The sequence below is a fragment of the Quercus robur genome, chromosome 8, assembly GCF_932294415.1.
Source record: "Quercus robur chromosome 8, dhQueRobu3.1, whole genome shotgun sequence".
NCBI lineage: Eukaryota > Viridiplantae > Streptophyta > Magnoliopsida > Fagales > Fagaceae > Quercus > Quercus robur.
Genome location: NC_065541.1, coordinates 59545238 through 59562050, shown reverse-complemented (window position 1 = coordinate 59562050; position 16813 = coordinate 59545238). Strand labels below are relative to the sequence as shown.

General features: G+C 37.1%; 2 protein-coding genes across 3 annotated transcripts; both read right to left on the bottom strand.

The window, feature by feature from the left end:
• Positions 1-427: 427 nt before the first annotated feature.
• On the bottom strand, positions 428-1377 carry LOC126697349 (50S ribosomal protein L10, chloroplastic). The gene has a single exon (XM_050394310.1). It carries the CDS (start codon positions 1298-1300, stop codon positions 623-625), a length of 678 nt encoding a protein of 225 aa, XP_050250267.1. The 5' UTR covers positions 1301-1377; the 3' UTR covers positions 428-622.
• Positions 1378-2356: 979 nt separating this feature from the next.
• Positions 2357-15644, bottom strand: LOC126697347 (uncharacterized protein YKR070W-like). 2 transcript variants are annotated; one of them, XM_050394308.1, is made up of 12 exons: positions 15503-15644; positions 6946-7049; positions 6535-6570; positions 6059-6132; positions 5867-5907; positions 5113-5184; positions 4813-5014; positions 4335-4430; positions 3711-3778; positions 2965-3166; positions 2765-2848; positions 2357-2597 (listed from the first exon to the last, which is right to left on the bottom strand). In XM_050394308.1, the coding sequence occupies exons 1-12, from the start codon at positions 15610-15612 to the stop codon at positions 2538-2540; spliced, it is 1149 nt and encodes a 382-aa protein (XP_050250265.1). In that variant the 5' UTR covers positions 15613-15644; the 3' UTR covers positions 2357-2537. The 2 variants fall into 2 exon arrangements, with proteins under 2 accessions (XP_050250265.1, XP_050250264.1); XM_050394307.1 differs by lacking the exon at positions 15503-15644 and adding an exon at positions 7246-7436.
• Between the last annotated feature and the right edge of the window lie 1169 nt (positions 15645-16813).

Genomic DNA, 16813 nt, shown 5'->3' with positions numbered 1-16813 from the left:
CTACTCTCTCACCAGAACTGATGACAGTATGCTCTCTCATGCCCCTATGGCTATGGTACCCATAAAACAAACTGCTATAGATATATCAGAACCTGCAGTCCTCTCCTCTCCCTCCCCGTCTTTCTCCCTTAAAGGCCTACTTTATGAATCCCAAGTCATAAACCATTTCCACAGATGGATGCCCCCAACTACACAGCTAAATATCATTCTATTGGTAGGAGAAAAAAAGTTGTACTAAGTGCGGTTCGGAAACACCTTAACAAATGGGCACTTTGTCTCTATGGCTACAATCACAATTTACAACAAAAACCATAGTTTAAATCTATTCCTCAAGTTGGTTCTGATAATTTACATATTAGGAGCCAGCAACAGGACCAATATAACCATAGTGCAACACATTCACTAATCAGTTTCGAAACAAACTAAGTTAACCTCCAATTTGACACAACTCTACAACTTGCATTCTTTTCAATTCAATTGCTCCCCCAATTTCAACCATAACAGCAACATTGCTACAAGTAAAAAAGAAAAACAAAAAAAGAGGAAGAGCTGTTTCCAAAATACACTTACAATTACAAGAATAGCAGAAACTCAAAAGTGCTGCTCCTTTTCTCCTCAGCCACTATTGCCCACCACCACCTTCCTCTTCCAACTTCTTCACATACGCCTGCAAAACCATCACCAACTCCCTCGCTGGCGCCTGTATTGTCCCGACTAAGCTCGAAGCGGGACTCTTTATAGACCCCAACATCTTAGCATAAATCTCAGCTCTCGTAGGCATATTCTCGAGCGTCTTAAAGTCACCAGGCGCATAAAACTTTCCCTCAAAAACTGCACCACTAAAGTCATTCTCTTCAAGCTTCTTCTCCTTCTGAAAATCCCTATAAGGCTTAAGTGCAGCTGGGATTTCCTCACTGTGAACAAAGAGCCAAGCATTCATCCCCGTCATACAAGGCTTAAGAGCCTCCCATGGAGTACCCTCAATGGCTTTGTAAACAAGGGTGTTTTTCGCAACTACAAGTGTTGTGGTTTCGGGTAAAGATCTCCGGAGATCTTGGAACTGTTTGACAGTGAAGCCTTTGTACTTTATTGCGGCGAGGAGCTGACAGTCGTCGAGCTGGGTTTTCACAGTCTCAACTGTTTCTTCTTTCTTGTTGCGGGAAATGGCGGAGCGGATTGAGAGCTTGCTGGGTCTTTTGGATTTGGAAGAGAGGAATGGAGGTGGGTTTGAAAGGAAATGGGTTTGAGTTTTGGTTTGGGTGAGAGAATGAGAGGGAAAGCTGAGCAGAGTGGCTTCCATTATTGGTGGATGACGGTGGTGAAGGAAAAGAGAGGATGTGAGTGTGTCTCTGTGTGTTTTGTTGGGCTTATCTTTTACATTTGAGGATATGGGTTTTGACTTTTGTCACTCCCTTAGCGACGTTGCATTCTCGTCGTTTTTTGTTCTTTTAGCAATCCACATGTCGTTTTCTCTTTTAGGTTTTAAGATGTTGCTTAATTCCATGTCACAAACATGGAGTCAAAATAGGTTTTAAAATTGATGCATTTGAGATTAGTTAAAAATTTGTTAAGCTGTTGATTGAAGATTTCAAGTTAACTATCTCGACAAAAAATTCACGAAACACTAGCTCAAGTGATAGTGTGAAATTTGCTAAACCTTAATGTACTTATATTAAACATTTCAATCAGAAGAGTATTTGTACAAAGTATATCTAATATCTTTCTCCTTGAACCTTAAAATTTTTTTTAAAAAAAAATCCATTTTTGTGATTAGGTGTCTAATCAAAACCAATTGTGACCTATTCACCTTAAGCTTAAATCATTCTTGAAGCCATATAGTTTATGTTGTTGTTGGGTTCTGGGTTACTAATGAGATTCATTCATGAGGGAAGTTTATCTAGAAAGATTCCAAAGATTTTGACTTTTGAAGCCACTGTACTGGGAAGGCAAGCAAAGCGTTTGCTAAGGTTACAATAGTCTAATTTGCCCGCAAAGGTTTTGCAAGTAAACTGTTATAATTATTTTTTTTAGTGAATTATATGGGATTGGGTTCTAATAGCGGCTTTTCCTTTGATTTTTTTACTTTGTTTCCAAATTTGTGTGACTTTCAATGGTTGACATATTTACTTTAGATTTGGTGATTGTTTAGTGTGGTTGAAATAATTGTTTGTGCTATCTATTTGGAAAAGGGATTTGACTTTTGAGTCAAAGCATCACAATTTTTACACTTCTAAACAATCTGATATTGGTAACAGTCAAAATATATATCCAAAATATAAGACCATATATTTTGGAGTCAGCAATTGCTGAATAACGTTTCTCAAAAAAAAAAGAAAAAAAAGAAAAAAAGAAGCAATTGCTGAATAACATGAGATTTTTTTTTTAAAGGGACAAAATTGACTTCATTGAGTTCCAAGAACTTGATTTAAAAAACTTGCCAAGCTTTCTGGATGTATTAAACTTTCTTTCTGCCATACAATGGTGCGAGAGACGAGAAACAGAGAGCAATACAAAAAGGGTTCCACTTTGCCTGGGACCTAAGAAGTACTCTCCTCTTTCAGAATATAGTCCACTGCCTCTTCAACTGTATCAACGACCTGCACAAGAATCAAGAAGAAAACATAGTAAAGTATTACAAAAACACATTTCAGATTCACAAAAATCCCCCATCTCTACAACACTTTTACCATGACAATAGTAGAAAATTATAGTTTTGCAAGCATAACCACTGACATGCATCTTAAAATTTCAGCATTGAACTTACCAGATCGGCTGGAAATTCTGCATGATTATCTTTTCCCCTGAAAACACCAGTCCTAGTCAAAATAGAAAACCAAGGATGTCCTGCCTGAGAATCAAAAGGTGTCCCCATAAATAAAATAACAATTGATTCATTTAATGATAATAATAATCTAGCATTCTTATGCAAAAAAACTGGATTTCAAAACATGTAGTAAGACAAACCTGTCGTGCACCCTTGATATCAACTAAAGGGTTATCACCAATCATATAAATAGTTTTGAAAGGATTTGATTCAACGTCTCCATTATCTATGGCATTATCATTACAGGATGACTGAAGTTGTCTTAATATGGCTTCAGCATTCTTGAATACAAATGGATTTGGTTTCCCAAAAGAAACATATTCCAGAGCATTACAGTGAATTCTGCAAACCAAAGCCAATCATAAGAATTCACATACTATTGGGAGTTGATGATGATCACAATTTATGTTTTTCCATATGGTGCTCTTGTAATGTGTTTCCCAATGCATAATAAAAATATTATTTTTCTGCGCTCTTGAAGGATGAGTCTTTCTCTCTTCCTCTATCTGCTAGCCTTGAACCTTTGACACTGCGTTTGGTCACAACTCACGGGAAGACACAACCACCAAGTCTACAAGGATGGCTAAATTTGAGGGGTGATTGATAACCCATAGATTATTCATATATAGGTGATGCTCAAGGCATATAATAATTTCACTGCACCATCAAGGAGTTGTTTCCTCCAAATAGGTTCTAAAAGCAACAAAGAAAAAGGATATTGTGTCTTGGATTTTAAAAATGTAGAGACTTTGATTTCTCTGATTATGACTTATGAGTTGTTATAGACATGTAAACCAAGAGGTGTGTCAATGAGTAAACATTCAATCTGATGTACATCTATTTGATGGAAACTGAGGACCTAATCAACCTGAGACACTAACGTTACCTATTGAAGACACTTTCTAGAGCAATTCTGAAAGCACCCATTCCAAGACGCTCAAAAGGAAAAGCAGCCTGTAGTGAGTAGGGAAACCAATCAATAACATTCTTAAGTTTTCTTCAAATATTAAGGTAAAATATACAAGTAAATAAATAAGCAATAGAATCAGGCTCTGCTTTCCATAGATAGACAAAAACAGCTGGAGCAAAAGCGCATCTAGAATCCAGGCCAACGAATTCGGCATATTGATGGGTTCCAACAAGTGAAGCCCATATTGAGTGCTGACTCCTATGTATGGTATGGACTTGACTCAGCAAGGCTATATAAGATCTGCCTGATGAGTTTTTGCTCTTATACTCCCTTTCAACCATTTGAGCTGACCAGTATCTATGTTTCTTGCTCTACTCAATACTGATGACAAAATTCCTCTTTCCAAAGCCTTCAAATTGGGGATTGATCAGAACATTTACGAGTTTTGTGTAGAAATGTTACATAATTAGCGAATTGCTCTTGGTTAAGTCATGAAATTGGATTCTAATGCAATTCTGGAGATCCTATTTCAAGTCTAAATGAAAATAATTTATGAATTACGCCCAAATTAACATTTTCTGAATCAGCTTAATAACCAACCTGATATTCAAGATCATCTGCAGCAAAATACAAAGGTGGTTGCTGTGTGTTCTTGTGTCCAGGAAGGCCTCCCGATCTTAAAATGTCACAGAGAACCTAATGCAAAATCAACAACTTCAGCGATTCTTCAGGGGTACAGATATTCAAAAGTATCTGGAATAAGATGATGACAAATACAGTGACAACTTATGTGCATTTTAATTAAAAGATCCACTACATAGAACTTCGACGGTATATTTTTGTTCTTGGGAACTCATGTAAAAACCAAGGCTGCTACTGCCAATCAAAAGCAAAATATATCCAAAATTTGATTGCATTCAAATTCGCCACCCTCCATTGCAGCAGTATTCTAAACCTTTCTCCCTATTTACTACATATATCTACATAGATTAGAATTTGCATGCCATTTGCCCAGTCAAATACAATACAATGCACCAACTGACTCATTGTGATTTCCAAACACTAAAGTTGGGATTACCTGAATGTCCCTGCCCCAATCTACAGGATCACTGACAACAAAAGCTGCCTTGACTCTGTCAGAGGTAGCATTATATTTTGGAACCAATTTCTTACGGTCACTCCCATTACCCGATTCTTGTTTAGTTGTCCACATCTTATATTGTGAAACAGGATCAATGTTCTCAAAGTAGGAAGCATACTCATCTAAAGAAAGGACTTTTCTGCCACCACAAACAATATGTGAATCTTACAAAACCTAGAAACCTCTGGCCTTCAAATCAGGAAATACTATGACCAAGGTATAAGGTGAGTGTCTTACTTGAAACCATATTCAGACATTACAACAGCAGGTTCCCCTTTTCCAGTGGCAATTATGAGCTCATTCTCAAATCTGAAGAGGGAACCAATAAACTTTGCATAAGATGATGAAGAAAACTAAGTATATTATTGCGAGAGACAATTTTTTAAGCTAGAAAAAAATTATACACATTGAAAATACATTGGCAATCATTGTAGAACAATTTGATATAAAAAGACAAATAACTTTGAGCTTTGAAAGGATATTTTAACGAACATTAGAAACAAAAACAAAAACAAAACAGAAACATTCTAAATATCCTCTTAGGTAACAGTAGTTCTAGACTTGTTTGACACTCTTTTAAGATGAGTCCCTTTCTTATGACAAGAAGTTCATAAACAAAATGCTGTGAGATCTATCCAAGCTCAGCTTTTGCACTTAATTCAGGGAATAGAAATAAGACTAGTACACAATTTATAATAGACAAGTAACTGGATGCATCCCCTAAAGATGCAGTCTTTTCTGATCGCAGACCATGCATTTGCTCAACCAGCTACAAAATCTCATATTACGGCATCATTTCCAAATCCAATGCAAGATTTCTCACAATTTCACTCCTGGCCAAGCAGGAGACTTATCAATGACATCAGTAATAATTACTCAATTGTAAGGTGTGGTCTCTTCGTTAACATAATGCCTAGTTGACAACAACAGCATTGGAAAAGAATATGATACGTTAATGTTGAAAAGATTCACACCGAACTGATACATATACCTTTTCAACAAAGTTTTGAAAGGTGAGTGACCCTGTACAACCTGCAGTAGGATACCATAAAAAGAACAGCTATGCTAAAGATTCCACCAGTCAAATGACAGCCACAACAATCATGAATAGATAAAATTCAATCTCCTATTTATACTAAAAAATAAAAATAAATAAAAGACAGCAAAAACAACAAAACCCTACCTGAGAAGGTAAAATGTGCACTCCCAAAAGTTCACTTAACTCAGTGGCACGTCTAGATTCAGGGACGCCACCTCCTATTCAAATCAAATAATAGTATTGTTCATTTTATTGCTGTATTGTATACATTACTCTTGAGAGGTAAAGACAATAAATAAAAATATAACATTTTCTTGCACAAAAATCATGTTGATAATTATGGAGCACAATGTTTTAGGCATATCTATTTTTGGTATCAAATAATTCAAAGAAATATCAACAGAAGGACGGACTAAAGAGTTTTTTACAATAAAAAAGAAACAAGCCTCAAATGTTCTAAGGTTCAATATACAGCATCGCATGTTTGTCAATATCAACCTCACAAACCATAACTAATAACCCCATAATCACATATATCTTTACAATAAGCCCATCATCCTCTTAGTAGCACCTAAAATTTCTATTAATGAACCACAAACTGAATCACTTAAATGACTTACCATTTGTCAAGAACAGAAAGGGAAGCTTCAAAGCACCTGCGGCGGAAATCAATCGAGTCAGATACAAAAACAGAATAAAAAGAAACATTATTCATTAAGACTGGCAACCATAATAGCATAATTACCATTCCCAAAACCAGAAACTAAAACATTCTTTGTATAACCATCCTTCCTTACTCTTTCACAGTTCTCATTTCACAACAATTTCAGCATAGTTAAGATGAATTTCCCAAATTTTCCAAATATAAAACACACATACACACACGCAAAACACTAAACACGTGTCATGAATTCTATTTTGCCCTCCTTCTCTACTCAATTTTCCCAGCAACCAAACAAAGTTAGTTGTACAGAAAATTCACAATTCGCTAAAACACACACATACAGAGAAATGAATAGGTTGTGACGTACCAGAATCTCCATACAATCTTCTCAAAGCTTGAGGAGAGCCTCCAATGGGAGCACGACCGCGAAGAACCACGCCATCTATGTCAAACGCAATTCCAAAAGAAGGCCTAAAAATTCACAAAAAATCAACTACTAGTAATCAAAATTTTGAGCTATTTCTCGCTTCTTTATGCTATGATAAGATTAAAAAAGTTTGAATCAAGATTCAAAATCACGGTATCTTTACAGTTTCGCAAAAAGTAAAGGCTTAGTCAAAATGATAGTTCACACAACATGAATAGAGAATAGAGAAGCGATACGAACCGTTGGGGGTTTAATGGAAGCTGAGAGAAGGAGCGCGAAGCTTGAGGTTGAAGCAGCAATGGCGCTCTGTTCCTGCTCTCGCAAACCCTAAATGCCGCGCGAAATCTCATCTCTCTCTCTCTTTTCTAAATTTGTGAATATAATCAACGGTAATTTTTATAAAATGAAAATAAAAAAGAAACATATATAGGTTTCCTATGATATTCTTTAGTCTTTAATTATTTTTCTAGCTCTCAAAAATTTTTTTTATTTTTTTCTCAAAATAGGCATGAAATCAATATTTTATATTCATAAATAGTTTTTTTTTTTCATGAGTCATAAATAGTTAAGATTAGGGATTGCAAAGTTTGACATGACCTCCGAATTGTGAGGATATGGGTTTTGTGTCATTACATGAAGGATATTGCATTCTCGTCGTCTGTTCTTTTAGTATTCTACATGTCGTTTACTCTTTTAGGTTTTTGAAAAATTACACTTTACCATTTTAAATTTTTCGAATGCACGTTCTGCACTCTAAATTATGACATTTATTACACTTTATACCTCATGTTAAGTATTCTGTTAAGTTGGATGGAAATTCAAATATTAGGGTACAAAGTGTAATCAAGAGTGTAGTCTAAAGTTGTAAGGTGTAATTAGGAGTATAATTTAGGGTGCTAATTCCATGTGACAAACATAGAGTCAAAAAGGTTTAAAATTGGAGAATGAAATGTTTGAGAAAGTGTAATAATAAGTTAAGAAAAATAGTTAAAAGAGAGAAAGAGAGAGTTGGAAGTAAGTAGATGATTTGCCCAGTTAAATACAATACAATGCAGTAATGCACCTACTGACTCAATGTGATTTTCAAAATAATATAGTTGGGATTACCTAAATGTTGCTGCCCAACCTATAGGATCACTGACAACAATATAAAGATAAGTGGATAAAATCAGGTGATGTGGAGGTACCACACCCCTCAAGTGGCCTATTTAAGAGGGGCAACTAAGGGGGTATGTCACCTCCTCAACCCCTAAACTTGTATAAATACCCCCTCGCTCCCTTTAGAAAATTTAAGTACAAAAATTCCCTTCTCTTTTTTTTTTTTTTTTAGGCTTTTCTCTAGATCTATTTTCTCTCTCTTTCCCCTTTTCCTCCATTTTTCCACCATCGAGAGCCCATAGGTGAGCTTCTAAAGCCCTTTTGTAAAAGTGAGATGGTGTAGCTTCTTTCATAGCTACACCATCCTCATTTTTATGTTGTAAACCAATACTTAAAGAATAGCTACCAATATAACTCATTGATGGAAGGAGTGTTAAAAAAAATCTAAAATTTAAATTGAAGGGTTCCTAGTCTAGCCTAAAAGAAGGTTAGGTTCTCCTTCAAAGGGTTTTCTATAACGAAACAAGAAATATTGTTATCCATGTTTGCGTTATAGCTCAAAAGAACTATTCCAGTCACAATATAAGAGCTTTTTATAGTTGTATATGAGGCCATACAACAATGGGATACTTGGTTGGCTTTGATACCATTAGTAACAACTCAAGAAAAGTACTAGCCAAATTTGCACTTACACCCATAAAAGATCTAGTCAATTTGCATTCCTTATAGTTATTTATAAAGTCAAGATCAACCCAATATATGCTTAAGTTGGATCTCATCATACACTCAACTAATTTAATATCAATCTTTGATAGATGTTGTTAGCGATTTTCCTTGAATTGTTACCTTATTAATGATAATATCCACTATTAATTTGAAAAAAATTAGAAAAAAATTATCAATTTATTTTAGCTTAGCGAACTTGCTGTGACAGGGAGGCCTATATGGTATAATAATTTTCCCTAATTAAGTAAGAGCTATACCTATGTTGGAATCAATTAAATGTCAAAGTGGTTCTCTGAGGCTAATGGTATTGAACTACAAGCCATGGGATAGGGTCTATCGGTGTGATGAAAAATAGGGCTCCAAAATTAAAGGTGATAATTGATGGTAATTATTGCAGGGTGCGTGCAATAGCCCTAACCATATTGATCCAATCCCTAAATCAAAACCTACCTTAGCAGTTTTCTCATAGTTTTTGTCAAGTTAGGGACAAGGCAGAGATTTAAGTTTTAGGCTAAAATAAAATCTTGTATAAATATATTAAAAAAAGAAAAAAAGAAAAACTTAACAAGAACTAGTATCAAATCAACTTGATGTGAAAATACTAAACCTCCCCTATGCTACTTCTCAAGCGATTGCAAAGCTGGCAGACTTGCTTGCTACTGTGAGCAAGCACAATACATAGGCTTCAGTTCTTCTAGAGCTTTTGGAGAGAATGAAAAAGAATTCTAATCCACTAGAAATATATGATATAAAAATTCCAATCATATTTAATTAAAACCAAACGCAAATGCCAGCACCATTAATCTAACAAATAAAGCCACCGCCATCATTCAAACAACAAACATAAAAGCTAAAAGAAATAACAAGAACAAAATAGTGGAAGCTGCAGAGCCTGCCATCTTCATTCAAATGGTCAACTGAATGCCGTTTTCGTTTGCAAATATCACTATCCTATCTATCTTGGTCTACTCCGCAAAGATTTTCACCCTTCCGTACCAGCCATACTCTTCACGGAGGAAGATCACAGCCTTAACATCCTTCCTGCTAGTCACCACCAATTTCCTCTTCTCCTTAAAAAACCGGGCAGCCTTGTTGAAATCTTCTCTTGCGGTGCCAATTACTGCAGGACGTAGGGGATCATCACTACAACAAAAAATGTTTATTACAACAAAAAAATTCGTTGCAATAACATCGAAGTCATTGCAATAGTTTATGTGAAGTGTTGCAATAAAATTTGAGGTAATAAGTTTGTGCTACAAAAAAACTTTGTTGCAATAAATTTTAAATATTTTAATGAAAATTTTGATGTAATAAAATATTTGCTATTGCAATAAACAATTTATTACTTCAAATATCTTGTAGCAATAGGCTATTATTTCATGAATTTTATTACAATAGATTGTAAAGAATTGACAAAAATAATTTTGTTTCAAATTATTGCAACGGTATATTTATTGTAATAGTTAAATTTTTCATTTTTTTTCTTACAGTAGATTGTAAAATAATTGGAATTAAATCATTGTAATAATATATTCATTGCAGCTTCATGTTTGTCATTGCAATAGATTGTAAAATAATTGATATTTTAGTTATTGCAATGTCAAATTTGTTGCAATAAGCCATCTCTTTGAAATTTTGATCTATTATAATATATCGCAAAATATATACTTGGTATCAAGTTATTACAATGGTTTCTTCAATTTAAGTTATTAAAAAAAATTGATTTCTTCAATTTAAGTTATTGCAAAAAAATTTCTAAATTCAATTTAGTATTAAAATCTCTATTGCAATTGAAAATTATAAATTATTACAACTAATTATTATTAATGTAATAATTTACTATTTTTAAGTTACTATTGCAACGACTTTTAATTTTTAGATGTGATATTATATCTAATACCACTATACTAATTTTGTTGTATTAACATTTGATGTAATAGACTTATTTTGGTGTAGTGCATTGACATCTAGTTCGTGCCCATTATCCCACCGAGCCTTGATTTCCGTAATGGATTGCAGTTTCGTGACGCATTCCATATCTTGTGGATTCATCTCTCTTCTTCTTCTCTTCTTTTCTCTGTATCGCTTCTTTCTTCTTCTTTTCCTTTCTCTCTCTGTGTTGCTTCTTTCTTTTTCTTTTTCTTTTGGTTTTCTCACTGGCATGCATGAAATAAGGCTTCTGTGATCGCAAGTCATTTTCCATCAAGTCACTTTCCAGATCCGTTGCAAGCAATAGCAGAGTGCCATTTCAGCTTGCAATCGGATCCCAATTAATGATGATATGCAAGGGGAAATTCTTACCTGGAAGGTGACCTTGTAGTCCCAACCAATAAGAACAACACAAGTCAGATAAAAATGTTGACATCATTTAAATTATGCAGCTCAGCAACCATAGCTAAATGACGTTAGTGTGCTGGTCTTCCATTAACATTAGGCGTTAGCAAAGCTGTTTTCAAAAATTTTCAGGACCACTTACTGGATAATACCAGAAATCCAACATTTTCTAATATATAAATTAACTAATGCCAAGAGGTTCCAATATACTACTGACTAAGAGCATAGTATTAGAAAAGAGAGAGAGAGACGAATGTGGAATTGATAAAATTCTGTATCTTTTTATTGAATTTGATGATGCCGTAATATCACCAGTGAGCAGCACAATCCACGCTCGCTCCAGCTAATAACCTGCAAGAAGAAAGAAGTGATCTCGCCGTGGGCACCGGTGTGGTGTTGACCAAATACCCTCCGACGGTCAAGTTAGAATTGTTCTCAACTCTAGAGTGCTAGAGAGGGTAAATTATGCGTACCTTGATTCGCGAGAGTATTGTAGCTTTTATAGTAGAAGAAAGTCGGCTTCTCTTCCTTGGACTAGAAGTCTTTTCCTTATGGGAATCCCCTTGAGTAATCCTAAACGTGATGGACAAGATATTTCCTTGTAGAGGGGATCAGCGCGCGTATTTTTCGGAATGTTCCTTGCGCTAGGTTTCTAGTTTCCTTGGAGACCACACGTGCGCACCCAGAGTATGGAACTGCTCTAGGCTACTGGGCTCCACCGTTGCCGGCCCATGGGCTCGAATCCGTCAGGCCCAATGTCGTGAAAGTCCATTGAGCTAAATTTTGCCCCTTCAGCTGCCCCCTTCACCCTATGGGTCCGTCAACTCTTATGTAGACGAACCCTTAGGGTGACAGTTAGATATTGTTTGGATTTCACGGACAGAGAAAATTTAGGACGGTGCCATATGATTACTAAAGTTGACGGTTTTCTAGGAGAAGACGGATTGCGACTATTTTTAAGGCAGATAGCCAAGCATTTATGAGCATGCCACGTGTCGCATTTTGATTGGGTTTTCTATCGGATCGAAGCGTCGCTTCGTCTTTCGTGCATTCCAGGTATATATATTACACCTCTCAATCCTCATTTCTTCATTTCATAGACAAAACACATTGTCAGAGCGCAACCGTCATCTTTGTCAGAACAGTCTGTCGCCCATACAAAACAGTTGATCATACAACCGTCAACTTCCAGTTACTTCAAAGAACGGTGAGTATTGCTATTATTATATGCAAGTTTTTTAATTTGGCAATTATATTTAGACAGACCTATACAACCGTCAATACTCTTAGATCCGTCAGTCTTAGGTTTTGCCGTCATTTGTAGGGAATGTCTAGTGCGTCAAGTAACCAGTCAATGGTTCGTGACGGGACGGAATACGAGGAAGTATACCCGTCCGGTCATAAAGACCAAGAGAGTCCTGGCGAAGAGAGGAGTCCGTCCGCCTCTTCCTCGTCCTCAATAAATGAGGATATGGAGATGGTCGAAGTAGAAGAATCGTCTGATGACGGCGAGGATCTACCATCGGAACCCGTCGTCTGTGCTGATGGACTTAGGGAGTTCATCATGCTACCAGAGTGGACGGTGCACAAATTTACTTCCGTCATTAAGGAAAAACACTTCAACACATTTAGGGTCAACTTTCAAATTCCGGACTACATTCCAATCCGTCTGCCCTACGTATCAGAAAAATGCCATTACGACGGGGCTTAGATTTCCGCTAAGTAGACTGCATAGAGAGCTTTTAAAGTATCTGGGTCTGTCCGTCAACCAGATATCCCCAAATGCTTGGAGGGTCTTCATTGCCATGGAGATACTCTATGGTGCAATGACTGACGATGCACGGAGGCTGACGATGCGTGAATTCCTTCATTGCAACCGTCCAGACGAGATTGACAAGTCAAGGGGAATTTATAGTTTTGCCAGTAGGAGCCCGTTGCTGAAGGTCATATTTGAAACACCAGAATCAAATAGAGACTGGAAGAGTCGCTATTTCTTCATGGAGGGTGACGGATGGATGAGCCATCCAGGGGAGACGGAGTATATGCCCGTCGACACAACTTGGGGTGTTTTACATTCATCTCGTACGAATCCGTCACATTTTGCTTGATATATTGCATTCGTCAGCTTTGGCTGTTTTATCTAACCGTCTACTTCATCTGCAAGTAGACGGCGCCCTCAAGTCAGCGTTGAAGAGTTTGGCTTCCTAGAAAGAATTTTCCAGAAGACGAAGCCGGAAGAACGGACTTGGGCAAAGTTGGTGAATCCGAAAACAATCCATTGGTATTGTGACGGTCCCGAACCTACCCGTGAAGCCATTAGATACGACGAAAGAGTCCACAGACGTAAGTCCGTCAACTTTTACATTTCGTAAGTAGCTTTTAATTTATGTAGATGGCTTCACCCGTCCTGTATTACAGAAATAGACGACGCAAAGAGGAGGGCACTGATAAAATCACAAGCCGTCAAACAAAAACAGACGGGTGATGTTGTGGTTCCCAAGGGGACGGTGTCGTCGGCGAAGAGGAAGCAGTCGTCCAAGTCTGACCGTCCACATAAGCAGCAGAAGGTTCCTCTGGAACCCGTTGTAGGCTTGATGGCTCAGGGAGCGAAGACCGTCACCCTAGCAAAACATGGGTCCGGCAAGGGCTTAATGAAGGCCCCGTCCACCAGCCAGGAGAAACCTCCTCCTCTTCTCCGTGATGACTCCAAATTTGCCTTGGAGAAACTTTCGTCAATAATTTCCACGGAGGATTACGAGGACCTAGGCAATCATTTGACGGAGGCAATGGGGGAGACATGTCTGTTTACTGTTGCCCAGGTAACTTTTATCTGTCGATGAAGGGCTTAACTTTTATCATAACATTTAGTGTCCGTCAACTTTTCTTAGCCTTCTGTTTAACACCCTTTTAACTTGTTTATTTCAGTCCTTGGTTATGATGAAGGGCCTAATGGACCGGTGCCTAAACCGTGAGGCGGCTCTGGAACGTGTACGGGCCAAAGCAGAGCAAACGGAGGTTGAACTCGGTCAACTTCATAAGTGGAAGTCTACAATGGAGAAGAAGTTCGACCTGTCAGAGAAGACGAGAAAAGAGCTTGAGCAGAGGACGGAGGAAGCTGGGAAGGCCTTGGAAGTCAAAGACGGGGAAATAAAGGACTTGAAGGAAAAGCCCCGTCAAGCCAAGGAGGATGCTGTCAGTGAATACCGAGAATCTGAGGCTTTGTTGAGAGAGCTGGGGGGATCGTTCCTTCAAGGCTTCGACGATGCACTCCGTTAGCTTAAAAAAGCCTACCTTGACTTGGATGTATCAATGATAAACATCAATGATCAAGATCAGACGTCTGCTCTGCCCGTCGCTTCAGAGAATACGGACGACCTATTTGGTGATGATGCGGTTCAGGGTGACGGAGAATCAGTCCCGTCGAAGGATGCCCAAGTTGCCGACTCAAAAAAGTAGACTGATATTACTTGTCTTTTTGTAATTTACTTTGAGAACAATCCATCCGTCCTTTTTTTGTATTAAACAGTTGCCCCCTGGGCTTTTTATCTGTTTATTAATGCTATACTTTATTTTATGCTTTCTATTACTGTTTGGAACTTTTTTAAAAGTCCATCCTCCTTATGAAGGAGAGATTAAGAAAATACTCGTCTATCCGAGTGTATTTCTAGCCAACGTTCAATCCGTCCACAGTGTGGAGTTCTATTATTTTTTGTATTGATTGGGGACAGGTATGACATCCCCTGGGTGGTCCGTAAACTTTGCACTATCTTGGTAATCCGTCCACTTTTGGACTTGTAATTTTGTTCACCGTTTTGATGATCCGTCCACTTTGTGGACAGTTTTTTCATCAACTTAGTGATCCGTCCACTTTGAGGACAGTTTTTCATCACCTTAGGGATCCGTCCACTTTGTGGACTTGTAATTTCACCGTTTTGGTGATCCGTCCACTTTGTGGACAGTTTTTTCATCACATTAGTGATCCGTCCACTTTGAGGACAGTTTTTCATCACCTTAGGGATCCGTCCACTTTGTGGACTTGTAATTTCACTGTTTTGGTAATCCGTCCACTTTGTGCACAATTTTTTCAACACATTAGTGATCCGTCCACTTTGAGGACAGTTTTTCATCACCTTAGTGATCCGTCCACTTTGAGGACAGTTTTTTATCACCTTAGTGATCCGTCCACTTTGTGGACTTGTAAATTAATTCACCATTTTGGTGATCTGTCCACTTTGTGGACAGTTTATTCACGGTATCTTTACAGTTTCGCAAAAAGTAAAGGTTTAGTCAAAATGATAGTTCACACAACATGAATAGAGAATAGAGAAGCGATACGAACCGTTGGGGGTTTAATGGAAGCTGAGAGAATGAGCGCGAAGCTTGAGGTTGAAGCAGCAATGGCGCTCTGTTCCTGCTCTCGCAAACCCTAAATGCCGCGCGAAATCTCATCTCTCTCTCTCTCTCTCTCTCTCTCTCTCTCTCTCTGTATTCTAAATTTGTGAATATAATCAACGGTAACTTTCGCACTACTTTTTTGGAGTTGGAAGAAATAATAGAATGCGGTGCAACGGAAATTTTTATAAAATGAAAATAAAAAAAGAAACATATATATAGGTTTTCTATGATATTCTTTAGTCTTTAATTATTTTTCTAGCTCTAAAAAAAAAAAACATATTTTTCTCAAAATAGGCATGAAATCAATATTTTATATTCATAAATAGTTAAGATTAGGGATTGCAATGTTTGACATGACCTCCGAATTTTGAGGATATAGGTTTTGTGTCACTATGTTAACCACGTTGCATTTTCATCGTTTGTTCTTTTAGTATTTTACATGTCGTTTACTCTTTTAGGTTTTTGAGAAATTACATTTTACCACCTTAAATTTTTTGAATACATGTTTTGCGCTTTAAACTATGACATTTGTTATATTTTACACATCAATGTTAAGTTTTCTGTTAACTTAGATAGCAATTCAAAAATCAAGGAGCAAATTGTAATCAAGAGTATATTTTAAGATGGTAAGATCTAATCATGAGTATAATTTAGGATGCTAATTCCATGTGACAAACATAGAGTCAAAAAAGTTTAAAATGGAGGATGAAACATTTGAGAAAGTGTAACAATAAGTTAAGAAAATTAATAAGAAAAAAAAAAGTTAAAAGAGAGAAAGATAGAGTTGGAAGTAAGTAGATGATTTGCCCAGTTAAATACAATACAATGCAGTAATGTACCAACTAACTCAATGTGATTTTCAAAATAATAAAGTTGGGATTACCTGAATGTCCCTGCCCCAATTTACAGGATCAGTGACAACAATAGAAAGACAAGTGGATAAGATCAAGTGACGTGGACGTACCACACCCCTCAAGCTGCCTATTTGCGAGGGGTAGCTAAGGGAGTATGTCACCTCCTCACACCCCCCCCCCCCCAAAAACTTGTATAAATACCCCCATTCCCTTTGGAAAATTCAAGTACAAAAATTCTTAAAAATTCCCTTCCCTTTTTTTAGGTTGTAGATCCTCTCTCTCTCTCTCTCTCTCTCTCTCTCTCTCTCTCTCTCTCTCTCTCTCTCTCTCTCTCTCTCCTTTACAAAACCCCTTTAAAACTGAAACTCCAACCCCTTTTCCTCCATTTTTCCACTATCAAG